At 39.6% G+C, this 17,947-nt stretch overlaps 1 protein-coding gene across 3 annotated transcripts in view; it reads right to left on the bottom strand.

Annotated features, from left to right (window-relative positions):
* The window catches only part of LOC122448512 (prostaglandin F synthase 1-like), a 54,492-nt gene extending 37,193 nt beyond the window's left edge, over positions 1 to 17,299 (bottom strand). The window contains exons 1-9 of one of the 3 annotated variants that reach the window (XM_043479859.1): positions 17,142 to 17,299; positions 15,721 to 15,888; positions 15,321 to 15,437; positions 13,931 to 14,008; positions 13,387 to 13,509; positions 12,422 to 12,531; positions 11,344 to 11,509; positions 7,876 to 7,958; positions 5,604 to 5,797 (exon numbers count right to left, since the gene is read on the bottom strand). In XM_043479859.1, the coding sequence (XP_043335794.1) occupies positions 5,755 to 5,797; positions 7,876 to 7,958; positions 11,344 to 11,509; positions 12,422 to 12,531; positions 13,387 to 13,509; positions 13,931 to 14,008; positions 15,321 to 15,437; positions 15,721 to 15,888; positions 17,142 to 17,222 (969 nt within the window). In that variant the 5' untranslated portion in view covers positions 17,223 to 17,299 and the 3' untranslated portion in view covers positions 5,604 to 5,754. Of the gene's footprint in view, positions 1 to 5,603; positions 5,798 to 7,875; positions 7,959 to 11,343; positions 11,510 to 12,421; positions 12,532 to 13,386; positions 13,510 to 13,930; positions 14,009 to 15,320; positions 15,438 to 15,720; positions 15,889 to 17,141 lie in introns of those variants that run through there. The other 2 variants (XM_043479860.1, XM_043479862.1) reach the window with 2 other exon arrangements.
* Positions 17,300 to 17,947: the final 648 nt, after the last annotated feature.

Raw genomic sequence — 17,947 nt, 5'->3', positions numbered from 1 at the left:
AGATGGGGGTGTTCCTGGATTACCTGGGTCATCCTGGTGTAATCACAAAGTCCTTATACGTGGGACCTGGAAGTGTTGTAGTCAAAGAGGAGGTGGGAAGATAGGAGCATTAGATAAGAGATTCGAAGACACTATGTGCTGTCTCTGAGATGTTGGGAGAGTCTACAAGATCAAGAACAGAGTGTTCTGTTGTCAGTCCCTCAGTGGTGTCCAACTCTACCACAGCATGGACTGCAGCACGCCAGACACTTCACCCTTCACTGTCTCCCAGAGTTTGCTCAACCTCATGTCCATCAAGTTGGTGATGCCATCTAATCATCTCATCCTCTGTCACCGTCTTCTCCTCCTTTTCTTAATCATTTCCAGCATCAGGGTCTATTCCAATGAGTTGCCTCTTCTGGTCAGATGACCAAAGTATTGGAGCTTCAGCTTCAGCATTAGTCCTTCCAATGAATATTCAGAGTCTATTTCCTTTAGGATTGACTAGTTTGATTCCCTTGTTGTCCAAGGAACTCTCAAGAGCCTTCTCTGGCACCACAGTTTGAAAACATCAATTCTTCAGCACTCAGCCTTCTTTATGGTTCAACTCTCACATCTGTACATGCCTACTGGAAAAACCAGAGCTTTGACTATATAGAACTTTGTCAGAAAAATGATATCTCTCCTTTTTAATATGCTGCCTAGATTTGTCATAATTTTTCTTCCAAGGGGCTTTTAATTTTATGGCTAAGGTCAGCGTCCACAGTGATTTTGGAGCCCAAGAAGATAAAATCTGTCACTGCTTCCATTGTTTCCCCATCTATTTGCCATGAAGTGATGGGACCAAATGCCATGATCTTAGTTTTTTGAATGTTGAGCTTCAAGTTGGCTTTTTCACTCTCCTTTTTCACCCTCATCAAAAGGCTCTTTAGTTCCTCTTCCCTTTCTGCCATAAGGGTGACATCATCTGCATACATGAGGTTATTAATATTTCTCCCCGAATCTTGTTTCCAGCTTGTGATTCATCCAGCTTGGCATTTTGTGTGATATACTCTGCATGTAATATACATAAGCATGGTGACAATATACAGCCTTGATGTGTCTCTTTCCCAATTTTGAGCCACTCTGTCATTCCATATCCAATTCTAACTGTTGCTTCTTGGCCTGCATACAGGTTTCTCATGAGGGAGGTAAGGTGGTCTGGTATTGCCAACTCTTTAAGATGTATCCACAATTTTTTGTGATCCAAAATGTCAAAGGTGTGAGCCTAGTCAATAAAGCAGAAGTAGATGTTTTTCAGAAATTCTTTTGTGTTTTCTGTAATCCAATGGATGTTGGCAATTTGATCTCTGGTTCCTCTGCCTTTTCCAAACCCATCTTGTATATCTGCTATTGAAGCTTAACTCGAAGGATTTTGAGCTTTACCTTGCTAGCATGTGAGACGAGCACAATTATGTGGTAGTTTGAACATTATTTGACACTGCCCTTCTTTGGGATTGGAAAGAAAACTGACCTTTTCCGCTGCTGAGTTTTCAAAACTAGCTGCCATATTGAATGAAACACTATAACAACATCATCTTTTAGCATGTGAAATAACTTAGCTGGAAATCCTTCACCTCCAATAGCTTTGATCATAGTAATGCTTCCTAAGGCCCACTTGACTTCACACTCCAGGGTGTCTGGCTCTAGGTGAGTGAACATACTGACCTGGTTATCCAGGTCATTAACATCTTTTTTGTATAGTTCTTCTGTGTATTCTTGCCATTTTTTCTTAATCTCCTCTGCTTATGTTAGGTCCTTACAGTTTCTGTCCTTTCTGTGGTCATCTTCACATGAAATGTCCCCTTGGTATTTCTAATTTTCTTGAAGAGATCTCTAGTCTTTCTCATTCTGTAGTTTTAATCTGTCTCTTTCCATTGTTCACTTATGAAGGGGTTCTTATCTCTCTTTGCTATTCTTCAGAACTCTGCATTCAGTTACATATATATTTCCCTTTCTCTTTTGCCTTTCACTCTTCTTCTTTTCTCAGATATTTGTAAGGCCTCCTCAGACAACCATTTTGTCTTCTTGCCTTTCTTTTTCTTGGGGATGGTTTCAGTCACTGCCTACTGTACAATATTATGAACGTCCATCCACAGTTCTTCAGGCACTGAGTCAGATCTAATCTCTTGAATCTATTTGTCACTTTCATTGTATAATCATAAGGGATTTGATTTAGGTCATGCCTGAATAGCCTAGTAATTTTCCCTACTACAGGGAAGAACCACAGTCCCACTCATTAGCAGAAAATTGGATAAAAGATCTACTGAACATGGCCCTGCCCGCGAGAGCAAGACTCAGTTTCCCCCACAGCCAGTCCCTCCCATCAGGTAACTTGCACAAGCCTCTTATCCTCATCCATCACAAGGCAGACAGAATGAGCAAGAATTTCAATCCAATGGCCTCCAAAATGAAAATCACAATCACAGAAAAGTAACCAAAATGATCACATGGATCACATCCTTGTGTAGCTCATGAAACTATGAGTCATGCCATACATGGCCCCCAAGATGGATGAGTCATGGTGGAGAGTTCCAACAACAATTGGCTCACTAGAGAAGGGAATAGCAAACCACTTAGAATTCTTGCTTTGAGAACCCCATGAACAGTATGAAAAAGCAAAAAAGATACGACCATAAGAGATGACTCCAACAGGACAGTAGGTGTCCAATATGCTACTAGGGAAGAGTGGAGAAATACAACCTGAAAGAATGATGAGGCTGAGCCAAAGCAGAAATGACACCTAGTTCTGGATGTGTCGTGGTGAAAGTAAATCTGATGCTTTAAAGAACAGTATTGCATAGGAACCTGAACATTAGGCCCATGAATCTAGGTAAATTGGATTTGGTCAAACAGAAGATAGCAAGAGTGAATGCGGATTTTTTAGGAATCAGTGAACTAAAATAGATGGGAATGGGTGAATTTAATTCAGATGACGATTATATCAACTACTGTGGGGAAGTATCCCATAGAAGAAATGAAGTAACCCTCATAGTCAACAAAAGAGACCAAAATGCAGTACTTAGGTGCAATCTCAAAGTGACAGAAGGTACTTGGTCCATTTCCAAGGTAAATCATTCAATATCACAATAATCTAAGACTATGCCCCAAGCACAAATGCAGGAGAAGCTGAATTTGAATGTTCTATGAGGACCTCCAAGACCTTCTAGATCTAACACCAAAAAAAGATATCCTTTTCATCATAGGGGACCGGAATGCACAAGTAGGAAGTCAAGAGATACCTGGAGTAACAGGCAAGTTTGGCCTTGGGATACAAATGAAGCAGGGCAAAGGATAACAGAGTGTTACCAAGAGAACACTCTGGTCTTAGCAAACACACTCTTTCAACAACCCAAGACCTGTTCTCTAAGAGTTGGATAAAGCAACAAAATGGAGTTCCCCTACAAACTCCAGAAAAGACCACAAGCCTGCTGGGACTTTTATTTTAGACCTCAGAACTGTGTTTTGAATTTCTGACCTCCAGATATGCAAATGAATACCTTGGTGTTGCTTCAAAGTACAAAGTTTTTGGTCATTTGTTATAGCAGCAGCATTAACTAAGACATTTATGGTTCATGTCAGCCCCACCTCCATCTGCTGCATCATGAGTTTTATTCTCTGCTGGAATGTTCCTCTGACCTCAGAGGCAGGTGGTCATCTCCCCAAACACGGGAACTTCATCCTTGATTTCACTTTCTTCCTTAGTGGCTGACCGATTCTGTGGTCCTCATTACAGCAAAGTCTTTGAAAACTGTGTATACTCTGTTCTACATTGGTCTCTTCACATCATTTCTTGAACCAACTTTACTCAGGGTTTGCCTTCACTACTCTTTCAAAGCTGCACTTGATCCTGCCAAGGTTAACTGCCGAATCCAGTGATCCATTTTCAATCTTCTCTTACTTGACCCATTGAAAGCACTGGACTCTTTTCTCCTGCAAACACTTACTTCACATGCCTTCTAAGAACAGTCCCTCCTACCTCACTCGCTGATCCTTTTCAGCCTCTTTTGCTGGTTCCTTCAGTTTTGGGGGGGTTTTTTTTGTTTTGTTTTTTTGTTTTTGGGTTTGTTTTTTTTTTTTTTTTTGGTGGTGGTTGTTGTTGTTTTTAAGCATTTTCTTAATGCTTATTTCTCATGAAGCTTGACTTCCCTGTCCACACCACTCACTGCATAATGTAGTATCTCTGACTGGTTAGTTTCATGGCTTTAAGAGGCTATATTTGACAAATTTCAGATATGAATATTTTGTCTAAACCTTTTCTCTAATTTACTTGCATGTCCAACTCTATACACACATCTTTACTTGGATATGTAAAGGCATTTGAAAGATATGTATCTATAACTGAACTCATGATCTTCCCACAAAATGAGATTCCCTGAATTTTCTCCATCTGAGAAAATGGTATCTGCATTTCCTGTCACTTAAACACAAACACCTGGAGTCAACTTTGATTCCCCTTTACCTTTCACCATATGTCCAACATTTTAGCAGTCTAATTAATGCTGCCCCTAAAATAAGCTCCTATTCCAATACCTCTGGCCATCTTTACTGATCCTTCTGTGGTTCCAGCCAACATCACCTCTCATCTAAATTCCTGTAGAGTCCTAATAAAGGGCTCTTTTTCCTCTTTTTCTTCTAAACATAACAACCAGAGTGATTTTTTTGAAAACAAGTCAGCTCATGTAACTACTGTGCCCAAAACCAAAATATCATTCTCCACTTCTCTCAGAGTAAAGACCTCTCAAAAACCTACATGACACAGACCCCATTGCCCCACTGGCTCTTCAGCTTGTTGTCAACTCCTGTCTTCTTCCCTTACTAAACTCCACCCACATCAGCCAATTCCTTGCCCTCAAATGTTACATGAACACTCTTCCTTCCTGGACTTAAAGTTTTCTGTTCCAGAGAAATGCAAGGAGCCACTGTCTCTATGTTTCAAGGCTGTTTCTTGTACAAATGAAAAGTTGTGTGGGATGAAGGGTAGTTGGTGTCTCTGCCTAACAGATGGACAGAAATGTGAGAGATTGTGCAGGATTTTCTCAACAGGCACTTACCCATTTCTAACATCTCCTGATGACATTCACTGTACCATCCTCCACTAGACTATAAACTCAAGGATTTCTCATTTAGTTAATATTTATTGATAAAACAATGTCTTACTAAAGAATGTTCAATAAAGTTTTGCTGAATGAATGAGTGAATGACAACCAGTGAATGAATGGCAAAATATATAAGTATTTATCAAAATGTTAATCATGGCCAGACAATTAAGAAATTAAAGAAATTAATCAGATGTGCTGCTTTACAGAGAGCAAAATATAATACTGGATTTTTTAAATCATATTTTAGCTTACCAAGATGATTATGCTAAGTTGAAAAGTATACAACCTGTAGATTGAAGATTATTTGTCTTTGTAAATAATCATGCACACAAATTTGTATAGGATTCTATAAGGAAAATGTACCAAAGTATTATATAATGGTGAATCACAGCTTATCTTTATTTTCTATCATGTCTCTCTTACTTTCCAAATTTCCTGTATTTTTTTTAATTATCAGAAAAAAAGAACATTCTTACTTTGAAGTTTTAATTGTTTCATAAACTTTATTTTTTCACAAGGAAAGGCATTTTCAAAAGTTCAGACACTTCATTCAAGCACCTTCACCACTTACAAAAATCCTCTTCACAGCCCCAGAAGCAAGAAATTCTTGAAGAACCACAGTGAGACCCGAGAGTCAATATTCTTCAAGAAATGGATATTCAGGGTGACTGATACCACTGAAAGAGAAGGAGGATTCATTTATTAATTTTGTCATGTTGTCATAGACAGCATTACTCTGTGAGTGCAGTCAGGATGGGCTAAAATTCAAAATGTACAAACACATCCCTCCTTCTCCCCCAACAAACACACATCAAGTGTCTGCTCCATGTGCACATGTCACCTGCACATCCAGTCCCAACATTCACGTGTAATTGTCACTCCATGGTGACAGGTAGTTTGACTCAGGTTACAGTTTTAAGAGTGCCCAAGACCTGGGGCTAACTCTGGAGATCATTTCAGCCCCTTCATGGAACTTCTGTCCCTAGATGATGAGAAGGATCATAGCTAGCGAACAAATTAGCTGCTCTTTTTTTGCACATCCATGGATAAGCAGATACTGAGTACCCCCAAAAATACAGACTGTCTCCATTAAGGAAATTCTAATCTATTGAAGAGATACCACAGTCACCTGAATAATCCTACAAGACAAATTGGCATTGATATGTCCTTAATTTATGATGTGTTAAAACATTGGTTACTCAGTAATAGGTATAACTATGGTTTTCTTTTTCTCCATGTTTCTACTTTTCTTTCTAAACTTGTCCTTTTCAATTCAATTCATTAAAGAGTGCATTCTGAGCAATTCCATGTGCCAGGAGCTGTGCTGTTGACCTGAGCCCACAAAGAAGAATAAGTCTAGGCATTCACAGCCTAATGAAGGAGAAGATAGAATTATACTTGAAAGTCTTTAAGGACAGAAAAGTAAGTTTCCACCTTTTTTTTATTTATAATGTATTTTATCAGAATTGTGATATAGATTTATAAACAATAGGGAGAGTTTTAAGATCTTTCCCTTCAAACAAAATCTTCGCTGTACCAATAATTTGCATTCCCTCCTCTCTAAACTCTCTTCCAAATTTCTCTTCTATCTCTTCAATCCTGACATTCTCCTGCAGTAATGAGGCAGCTGGAATTCTGTGTTAGTGACTAAGTCAAAGTCAAGCAGATGGGGGCTCCCCAGGGGATGGACTTCTGCTGGACAAAGGCTAAACTGCAGTGTCTTGACTCAAGAAACGAGAGAGACCCAAATGATCTTACCTGAGTGTGTCCTGTTAAGGACACAGCAGTCTCTCACTGGAGGGTCAGTATAGCTCATGATCTACTGGTAATTCAGCTTTGTGAGATAACAAGGATGAGGACATGGGAATTGTAATAGGGAAAAAAGATCAATGAAGAGATTAATTGGAAAGAAATTGATTGTGTCTTGGAGAAGAAATGCCCCTAAGGGAGAAAATTCACCAGACCCTTAGGAGACGGGGTGGAAGCAGACCCATGTGATTTCTCAAAACTGTTGCAGGTTGGCCTTCATGGGACCTTCCTCCATAAAAAAGTATCAACAAGATGTTTTATCATTGTGTTAGGAATAACGTGAATGGGGGCTTCCCAGGTGGTCTGTGTAAAGGATCCACCTGCCAAGTAGGAGACATGGGTTCAGTGATTGGCAAGATAACTTGGAGAAGAAAATGGCAACTCACTCCAGTATTCCTGCCTGGGAAATCCCATGGACCCTGGAGCCTAGCAGGCTACAGTCTGTAGGTCCCAAGAGTTGGACACAACTAAGCAACTAAACAAGAACAACAAAACATGAATGTAATCCAGAAAGGATTCATTATTTTACAGTTTTTATTAATATAACCATTTTATCCTGATGTAAGAAGAATTAAACATGTTTGCAGGTCCCTGTAAGAATAGTGGGCTGCTGGCACTGTGCCCTGTGTTTACTGGGTCCCTCGGCCCTGAGAGGAGGTGCACCAGGCACAGGGATTAGGGCACAAAGTAGTGAAATCACCACGATGTCAACCCTGAGGATTTTACTGAAGGGCTGTCCGAGGTCCCAATCATTTCTGTTGGTCAGAGACAGAGACCAGGAGAAAACCTCTGGTTTGAGGTCTGCAGAAGACTCTGGTTGGCTCCTATGCTGGAATCAGGACTGTCTTCCTAGACTCAAGCTTTTAAAAAGCTTAGTTTCCCTACTGATCTGCCTGCTACAGGGAAAAAAAAAACCATGTGTGTGAAACATCTGCAAATCACTTACAGTAGAAATTCGTAATATCTTATATTTCTATTGATGCCATCAATTGCTTTCATGTCTTCTGGAGTCAGTTCAAAGTCAAACACCTGGAAGGAAAGAAGAATCATATTCACCTCTCTGCCAAGAAGACAGCCTCCCCCTGGGGACTGGAGGACTTTCCAGCTGGATGGGGACAAGAAGAGGGGACAGGGAAGACGTGTCTGTCCTCTGCTTCCAGGTGAACAAGCCTGGGACTCTCTGCTGAGTTCTCACCTCTCCTTCCCACACCTCCTTTTCTATCTGCCTCACAAACATTACAGTGCATCAGTCCCTTATCTTTCTAAGTGAATCACTTCAGACTGAAAAGAAATGTACTCTTTTGTCTTTGGACTTTCTTGCCCCAATACTTGCACCTGAACAAACATTAGACTGCTTCACGCTCCCCAACACACCCTAAGTGTGACAGCATTGCACTGAAGCCATGTGGGGAGGAGTCTTCCTTGCAAAAGCCTATCCAAGAATCTGATATCAAACTTACTCTTTATCTATGAATAAATCTAAAAGAAACTTTATGTAAATGCCTTTGTAGATAAAGTTATGAAAAGTTTAAACATTAAAGAACACCTAATATATTAAAAATTCACATCGTAATCATGAAATGGATAGCTCAGTTTATAAAGAAATTTGTTTTCTCTGAAGTGATCTAGTGTTTCAATGCAACATTAATCAAAGACTGACATACATATTCTCTTGTAGAAGTCAGTAAAGTGATACCAAATTTTAAATAAAAGAAGAGCCTCCAACCAATAAAAATAAATGGAAAAAAAAAAAAAGAACCAATAAAAATTAGCCAAGACATTCTTCAGTTCAGTTCAGTTCAGTTCAGTTCAGTAGCTCAGTTGTGTCCGACTCTTTGCAACCCCATGAAGCACAGCATGCCAGGCCTCCCTGTCCATCACCAACTCCCGGAGTCCACCCAAATCCATGTCGAGTCAGTGATGCCATCCAACCATCTCATCCTCTGTCGTCCCCTTCTCCTCCTGCCCTCAGTCTTTTTCAGCATCAGGGTCTTTTCTAATGAGTCAGCCCTTCACATCAGGTGGCCAAAGTATTACAGCTTCGGCTTCAACATCAGTCCTTCCAATGAATATTCAAGGTTGATTTCCTTTAGGATAGATTGATTTGGTATCCTTGCTGTCTTAGATTTCCATTTAGTAAATAAATATATATGTAACCATTTTCATATTATACTGGAAAACCAATTCTAGGTGTATTGCAAGGCCAAATTTGAATGGAAACACAGAAACAAGTTTTTCGGGGACCATACACTTGACCTTGACTTAGATGGATCTTTAACATTGGACAGTGAATGTTGCCAGAATTGATGAGTCAGTTCTGAGTCTAGAAATGAAGAGTATTATTTTTTCCATTCACTGACTATGGATCATAGTACTGTGCTGAGGTGATAACCAGGTTAGTTGACCACAGTCTATCCAAATATATATGTAAAACTACATGAAGAAGCTTGCAGGTTCCTCTGACAAGAGTCATATCCACCTGCTAAAGCAGAGCTGCTGAGCTGCTCTGCACAGAGCTGCAAATGCATGAGCGAAACCAGCTTAGAGGACAGCAGCTGAGCTGAGTTCAGGCTGATTGTCAAAACACAGAATCAAGAGACACAGAAATGATCTCTGCATTAAATCCTGAAAGTGGGGAGAGTTTCTTGTATAGCTGTGACTAAGGGTACAATAATGGTCTCCCACAAATAAATCAAAAGAGAAACAACCTAGCTAAAGTATACAAAGTCTTGAAAAGGAGCTTCACAAAGAGAAACTCAAGAAGGTTAAATGTATATAGATGAAACCCTATAATATTCAGGGAAACACAAAATAAAACCATGATGGCTTGGGGGTTAAAGATTGCTGCCATAGTATTTGTGCCCCCAAACTTCCAAACTGGAAAAGGAGTACGTCAAGGCTGTATATTGTCACCCTGATATTTAACTTACATACAGAGTACATCATGAGAAATGCTGGGCTGGAGGAAGCACAAGCTGTAATCAAGATTGCCGGGAGAAATTTCAATAACCTCAGATATGCAGATGACATCACTTTTGTGGCAGAAAGTGAAAAAGAACTAAAGAGCCTCTTGGTGAAAGAGGAGAGTGAAACAGTTGACTTAAAACTCAACATTCAGAAAACTAAGATTATATCATCTGGTCCCATCACTTCATGGCAAATAGATGGGGAAACAGTGGAAACAGTGGCTGACTTTATTTTGGGGGCTCCAAAATCACTGCAGATGGTGACTGCAGCCATGAAATTAAAAGATGCTTACTCCTTGGAAGGAGTTGTGACCAACCTAGACAGCATATTAAAAAGCAGAGACATTACTTTGTCAACAGAAGTCTGTATAGTCAAGGCTATGGTTTTTTCAGTAGTCATGTATGGATGTGAGAGTTAGACTATAAAGAAAGCTGAGTGCCAAAGAATTGACCCTTTTGAACTGTGGTGTTGGAGAAGACTCTTGAGAGTCCCTTGGACTGCAAGGAGATAAAACCAGTCCATCCTAAAGGAGATCAGTTCTGGGTGTTCATTGGAAGGACTGATGTTGAAGCTGAAACTCCAATACTTTGGCCACCCAAAGTCAGCGAAGAGCTGACTCATTTGAAAAGACCCTGATGCTGGGAAAGATTGAGGGCAGGAGGAGAAGGGGACAACAGAGGATGAGATGGTTGGATGGCATCACCGACTCAATGGACATGAGTTTGGGTAAACTCTGGGAGTTGGTGATGGACAGGGAGGCATGGTGTGCTGTGGTTCATGGGGTCACAAAGAGTTAAACATAACTAAGTGACTGAAATGAACTGAACTGAACTGAACTTTACATGTTGATGGTGTTAGAAATGGAGCCTTTGATAGGTCATGATAGTGGAGCTCTCACGAATGAGATTTTAAAATAGCATATTCACATAAGAGACTTGGGAGAGCTTTGTTGCCCCCTCCATGACATTAAGATGCAAAGAGAAGCCTGTGACCTAGATGAGGGCCCTCAACTGACCACACAGGAACCCTGACTCAGATCTCCAGCTTCAAAATTGTGAGAAATAAATTTCAATTTTTCTCAGGCACTCAATCTGTGATATTTTGTTAGAGCAGTTCAAATGGTCTAAAAAAATCACATAATGCAATTTCATCAACTGAGAACAAAGAAAATAAGATGTCATTTGCACGAGATGACAGAATAAATGGCTGACATAACTCTGAAACTAAAATATCTATTTTCTGTCCAACCTGAACCCTCTCCAGCCATGCCGCCTCTCCTGTTGCCACATCAGGAGGAGAAAATCACCGGGAACACACAAAACACATTCATGCACAGAGAAGAACTGGTAACTTGTCTTGACGCAAGGAAAGTCTTGAGAGACAGACAAAGAATGACTCTCGTGAAGGATATTCCTTAGGAGCCCTCTGCCCACAGCCCCCTCATTACCTGTATGTTCTCTTTGATCCGTTTCTTGTTGTAACTCTTGGCCAGAACCACAACCCCACGTTGTATCTGATAACGAAGGGCAACCAGAGCTGGGGTCTGCTTGTGCTTATTGGCAATGGCACAAAGAACTGGGTCCTCCAAGAGAACGGGCAGGTCCAGGTTCACCCTGGAAGGAAATTCAGAAATGCTGAGGAGCTGAGACTAAGTACTCAGTTTGTGAGTAGTTTTACCAAACAGACCAAGTATGTCCAATCTATACCAGTGCTTCTCAAAGTGTGGCCCATGTACTAAGAGCATCAGCATTACTGGGAATCTTGTTAGAAATACAAATTCCCAGCTTAAATGCAGACACACTGAATCAGAAACTCAACTGTGGCACCTCCCAATCTATTTTACAAAGTTCTCACAGTCATTTGGATGCATGTTTGAGTGAGACCAGAACTGCCAAACTCCTGGATTTTTTTTTTTCCTTTTTTAATTCTCATTTGTTGTTTTTCTCCATTCATAGCTCTAAAGTTTGCACAATGGCACAAAAAGAAATAGTGATGGGAAAAGACTGGGAAATTTTTTTTTAATTGTCACTTTTCACAGGTATTGATACAAGTTGAATAGTCCAAAATATAGAACTATTCATTTCATCATTTTTTATATTACTCAATTTTCTATAGATGTTTACAAAAATGATTCATAGTGAAATTTGTTACCATGATAGACCTGGAAGTTACATATTATTATCCCAATTTTAAATAAAAGATATGTGAGGCTTAGACATGTATTTTTAGAAACATGTTCATTGTTTAATAAATAAGTAAATCATGATATAAACTTGTGTCTCTGGTCTCAACTGGGGGATTATATATAGATTTTAAGGCAGACATTTGTTATTGATGGGTCAACAATCTAATACAATGTAGAAAAATTGGCTGGGTGATGGGAAGATAACAGGGAAGGATTCATTCCATCCCTCCCTGCTTATCCCCTGTGCCTATGAGTTATCTGAGTAATATATGATTTAAACTATTTTATCAAAAATTGAATTTTAAATAAATTCCTCGTTCTCTACATTAGGGTTCAATACCATTCTTTTAGTCGTTGGGATCCCAGAGCAGCATAGGCAACAAGAACAATATCATGTGACTTGCAGAAATCCAACAGTTTCCTCTGGTTGAGATAAGGGTGACATTCCACCTGAAGAATGTCAACAGAGAAGAGTGTCAGATTATATGGAAAGATATTATTAATGTGACAGGAAAAGATGTAAGCTGCAAATATCAACACCAAGAGAGAAATAGAGAAAAGTGTGTTTATACAGTTAATTTTATGATAGACATGTATGGGAAAACCAGTTTAAGACTGAATAATCAAAAGGTGGGCTCTACATTTGAGTAAATGTTTCTGAGTAAATATTTCATGTAATGTTAGCATCACCATGAGCCTTTAAATTAACCCTCTAACCTGGATGATTTCCATCATCTCCAGCATATTTTTCTGTTCTTTGCTGCCTGTTGAGACTCATAAATGCTGAGACACCAAGATTTTGGATTCAGCCAACAGAACCCCACACGAATGCTTAACATCCATCTCAGCTGATTTGTCTCTTTATTACTTCCCATTCCAGTTTTTTTTTTTTCAATTAATTGATTTTTTACTGGAGGATGATTACTTTACAGAATTTTGCTGGTTTCTGTCAAACCTCAACATGAATCCATTCCAGGTTTTCATTGTCTTCCTTCCTGCTTGCAGTTCGCTCCAAGTCACTTTCACCCTCCATCTGGTCATCCTTCCATCTCAGGGATATGCCTCCTTCCTCTAGTTCTGGATTCTACCCACAATTTACCAGGAAGACCTCCACACCTATCCACCCAGGCTTTATCAGAGATATCGTTATGGATTTCATTCACAAAGTCCAGAGAGAGGCTCCGCTCTCTAGAATCCTTTGACCCACAAAGGTCGGATGAACAGGAGGAGAGGACAGACAGACATCAGGCTCCAGGGCAGAAGGAGGTTGTGAAGAGCAGGAGGGAGAGGAGCTAAGCTGCTTACCTGGTTGCAGACTGGCTTGTACTTGAGCCCTGGCTTGTTCAGAATCTTCTCCAGCTGCTTGTGGTTGAAGTTGGACACCCCGATGGATTTGGTCAGCCCTGCGTCCTTACACTTCTCAAGGGCCTAGGAGGGAGGGGTGGTGAGCAGTCACTCGGAATGGGCAATAGAACAAGAATAAAAGCTGAAAAAAAATCTGTAAAAAGTGTCATCCAGCAAGAATTAGCATTGATTATCAAGAATGAAAGATGGGAAGAATGGCATGACACAAAAAGAAGAATTGCCATCTCCTCCTTGGAAAACCCTGGAGAACACATATCACATGGAAGGAAATAAATATCTGTCTCACTGTCCCAGATTCTCCTCCTCTGTTCCTCTCTGTGAACATTTCAGCAATGGTTTTCTCCCCACAACCCCAGCATCATATCCCTTAGAGGTCATGAACTGCTGAGTCTGATGGCCCGCAGCCCATTCTCACAGGCAGAAGAATTGATGGAGGTTTCCACTCTCCTGGCTCCTCCTTTAATTCTCTACTCTTGGAACTCACCTCCCAGGTGTGACAGAGATCCACTGAGTCAGCTATCAGTTTTCCATTTTCATCTTTTGGAAATAATTCCTCCCCTGGCTAGAATAGAAGCAGTCATTTTAAACATGTCACAAAATAATTTCTCCACATTTAGCAAGGCTTCCAGGCACCTGGGATTAAACCTACATGAGGTAGGTTTACAACTTTCTAGATACTAACATTTGCAAAGTGATTGCATATGGAGACGTAAGCAAGGTCTTTAGGAGGGAGGCTTATTCTACTTTTTTACACTCAATACGTGTTGTAATAAGTACAATTTTTCTAGGTCCTAAAAAGGACTTCAAGTGACTTCTGTTAATTTTGTCTGTACTTCCCTCTTTTGAAATATCTCTGATCTGAGAATGGCAGTAAGTTACATGGCTTTATTTCCAGAATAAAAATTTCAAACTTGACCTGGGCTAGATAATCAGATTTCCTTTTACCTCTGAGCATCAGATGCCCTAGGGCAGGCACATGAACCAGCAACACTCTCCTCTAGTTGGTACAGAATGTGGAAGATCAAGGTCTCAAAGATCAATGATCTTTGAGGCCATTGTGGAAGATCAAGGGCCTCAAATGGTCATGGCCATGAACCTTGAGCTGCCCCAAGGTCATATTTGCCACCAGTGGAAAATTATCAGTAAAAAATAAGCAAACCATGAGCAACATCCTGATAAGGAATAGAAATCAGTAGAAATTAGGAGATATTTCTGAAGAGTACTGAGAATCCCCAAGCTGTCTGTGGCTATGACTTGTCATCTGCATAGTCCACTAAGCTATTGTGCATCAGATGGTTGGAGCTGCTTTTTGTAACTTGAAATCAAGAGTTCTCAGTAAACCATTCTTAACAGCTAAGTGCAGTCTACAAACCTCATCATGCAGTCAGGCAAGAGAGGAAGCAATCTCTCCCAAGTCCTTACAAAGGAACAAAATTTAGATGCACCCAGAGGGAGCACAACCAAACATGCTCAACTTGAAAGGGTGAAAGACAAGAGAAACTCATCATGTTCAATATAAGGCAGTGTCATGCTCACCACGGCTGCACAAAACTCTTGGTTCATGAAATTCCCAGAGACCCAGGAATCATATTCAGGACTGTGTGCAGAACTGGCCTGCTTCTACTTCCTCAAGTTTTTCTGGCAGAGACTCTCAGATTATTAAATCTTTTCTCTGAGAGGCATGTAAGGGAGTCATGTAAGGGAGTCAAAGAACCTCAGTAAAAAGATGATCACAAATTATTGTTTGGGAGATTCTACTCTAGTGTAATCGTCCCTTCAACCTACTAAGACAAATCTTAATTCAACCATCCATGCAAGCTGATGCACATTCTAACACAAGAAATAAAATTGATGTGATCACACATATTTCCAACCTTCACAGCCAGTGGAAAATGAATAATATAGAGATCAACATAGTCCAGTTGAAGATTTTTCAGTGATTTTTCCAAGGCTGATCGGACCAACTCTTGTCGAAGGGAAGTTAACCAAAGCTGTAGAGATTAAAGAAAGGAAGTTTTATCAATAATACTTCAGGGAATTTTTTTTTTTTTTTTGCCTTACTGTGAGGCTTGTGGGATATTACTTCCCTGACCAAGGATCAAATCTGGGCTCATGGCATTAAAGCACCAAGTCTTAACCACTGAACCACCATGGAATTCTAATACTTTAGGAATTTACCAATAAGCATAGATCACCAAACAAATGATCCTATTATATAATTGTCACCTTGGCACAATCACTTGCATACATGTTCACACATAACATTCATAGCACCTTTGAAGTGTAGAATATGTCTTCTCTCTTCACAGTGCCATCTGCAATCTTGCTTCGAATGGCCTGGCCAACTTGCTCTTCATTTTGGTACACATGAGCACAGTCAATATGGCGGAACCCGACCTCTATAGCGAATTGGGTGACTTCCTGAGCTTCACTCTTAGCAGTCTACATAAACAGAAATGTTGAATATCCACATGATTAAGAGATTGTTAAGGTACAAGCTTTGATCTTCCCAAGGGTCAACTTTTTTTTGTGCCTTTGGTTAGTTCTATATGTGTGGCGATGAACCCATGATAGTTTCCCTGAACATTCCTGGTGAGTTATTCCATGGACACCCAGGAACCCTTCAACCCCAGGCAACCAGTGGTTGATTGCTGACCTCAGAAGACCCAAGAACACCTCCAGGTTCGGTGATTTGCTGTTAGAAGCCAAAAGGCTCAGCTTAAGTTGTAGTCATGGGTAGCATTTATACTGTGAGATGTATACTTACATACAAAGATATAAGGTGCCTGGTAAAAGCAACAAGAAACCAAGTGAAAGCATTTGAGACCTCTGTCTACCAGTGAAACTACACAGAATACACCAAATAAAACTGTATCCATTCAAGGTGTACAAAGTGATGTTCTCACATAAGAGTCCACAGTTAATAATCACCACAATCAAGCTAGGTAACAGATCCATCACCTCCCATAGCTAACTATTAAGGTTGTTTGTAAGAAGACTTAAAACCTTATCTAACAAAATCTCATGTTATAGCACATTATCTTTAACTATAGTCACTGTGCTCTACATCAGTTGTTCAGGCTTATTCATCCCATAACTGAAGGTCTATACCATTGACCAACATCTTTCCATTTTTCCCAGGCTTGACCCAGCTTCTGGTCACCATTTCTCTATTCTCTGCTTCTACAAGTTCACTTTTAGAGAATCCACCTATAAAGATATCATGTAATATTTGTCTTTCTATTTCTGGCTAATTTCGCTTAGCTTAATGTTCTCCCAGTTAACCAGTTGTGTGGTTACAAATGGCAGGATTATTTTGTTCATAATGCTGAATAAATGTTCCTTTTTTTTTTAAGAAATTATTGCTTTATTTGAGAAACTTACTTCCAAATTACTTCTACATATTTTAAAAAGTCATAAAGAGCATCCAAGAGAAAAACATATACAGTTTCCATAGGAATAAGGACAAAAAAAATAGGGTTGATGATTGCCCCAAATGATATTTCCTAAAGGAAAAAAATGTAATATTTAACTTCTCTTTCTCTCCTCTGTCATAGGCCATGGTTCTAGCCTGGTTAATGAACCAAATGACCCTCCTAGTGTCACATGGGGACTCAAAACTTGAGACCCCACATCCCTTTCACTCATGTTATATCCGCTATTTTTATATCTCAACCCTAAACCACTACTCTTACCTCTGGAGGTGCATAGGTTCCAAATCCCAGGACAGGAATGAAGTGGCCATCATTAAGCTTCACTTGCCTTTTGGAATCCATTGCCTGTTTCTCCTCTGAGTAAGCAGACTGATTTTTTTCTTCTTCACTCACAGTTATAAATAACAGGAAGGTAACACCCAGCTGCAAGATCCAATGTTAGCTGACATGTTGTAGGAGGAGCATGACTAAACCAGTGCCCATAGAGTAAGAAGAGAATTGAAATCAGTTAACTTGTTTGATTTTTTTAATCAATGTAACCTTAAGTATCAAATAGTGACGAGATGTGCTGAACAATTTGTAACCGTTAGTTGCACAAGAAACTCTACACAGTAATCTTTTTTATTTTTCTATTATGAAGCCAATCTCAGTCAAACATCAATTGAAACAACTACCTTACAGTACAAACACACTCACATACAAAAGTGTTTAATAAGGAGTTTTCAAAATATTTTCCCTTAATGAAGAATTAAAACTTCAAAAGAACATAAATTTCCTTTTCTACATTTCCCACCAGCAAAATTATTTTGCTTTACAGATCTTACAGTGGTGAAATCCTGAACAGGATACCAAAACCAGACATTTAGCAAAGTCCTTATTGGAAGTTAACTATTAATAGCTTTAGGACACCATACGCAATCTGCAAACAGACTTTGAGTGCTTGTACCTTGTCCGTAGTTATATAACTATTAGAATACTCTCATAACGTAACTGATACATATTTTACATATTTACTTACTGTCTTATTCAGCATTACTCATAAAAGAATAACCTATAAACTTAAATTA

This window comes from Cervus canadensis, chromosome 10, assembly GCF_019320065.1.
Source record: "Cervus canadensis isolate Bull #8, Minnesota chromosome 10, ASM1932006v1, whole genome shotgun sequence".
Taxonomy (NCBI): Eukaryota; Metazoa; Chordata; class Mammalia; order Artiodactyla; family Cervidae; genus Cervus; species Cervus canadensis.
This window is presented reverse-complemented; position numbering and strand designations above follow the sequence as displayed.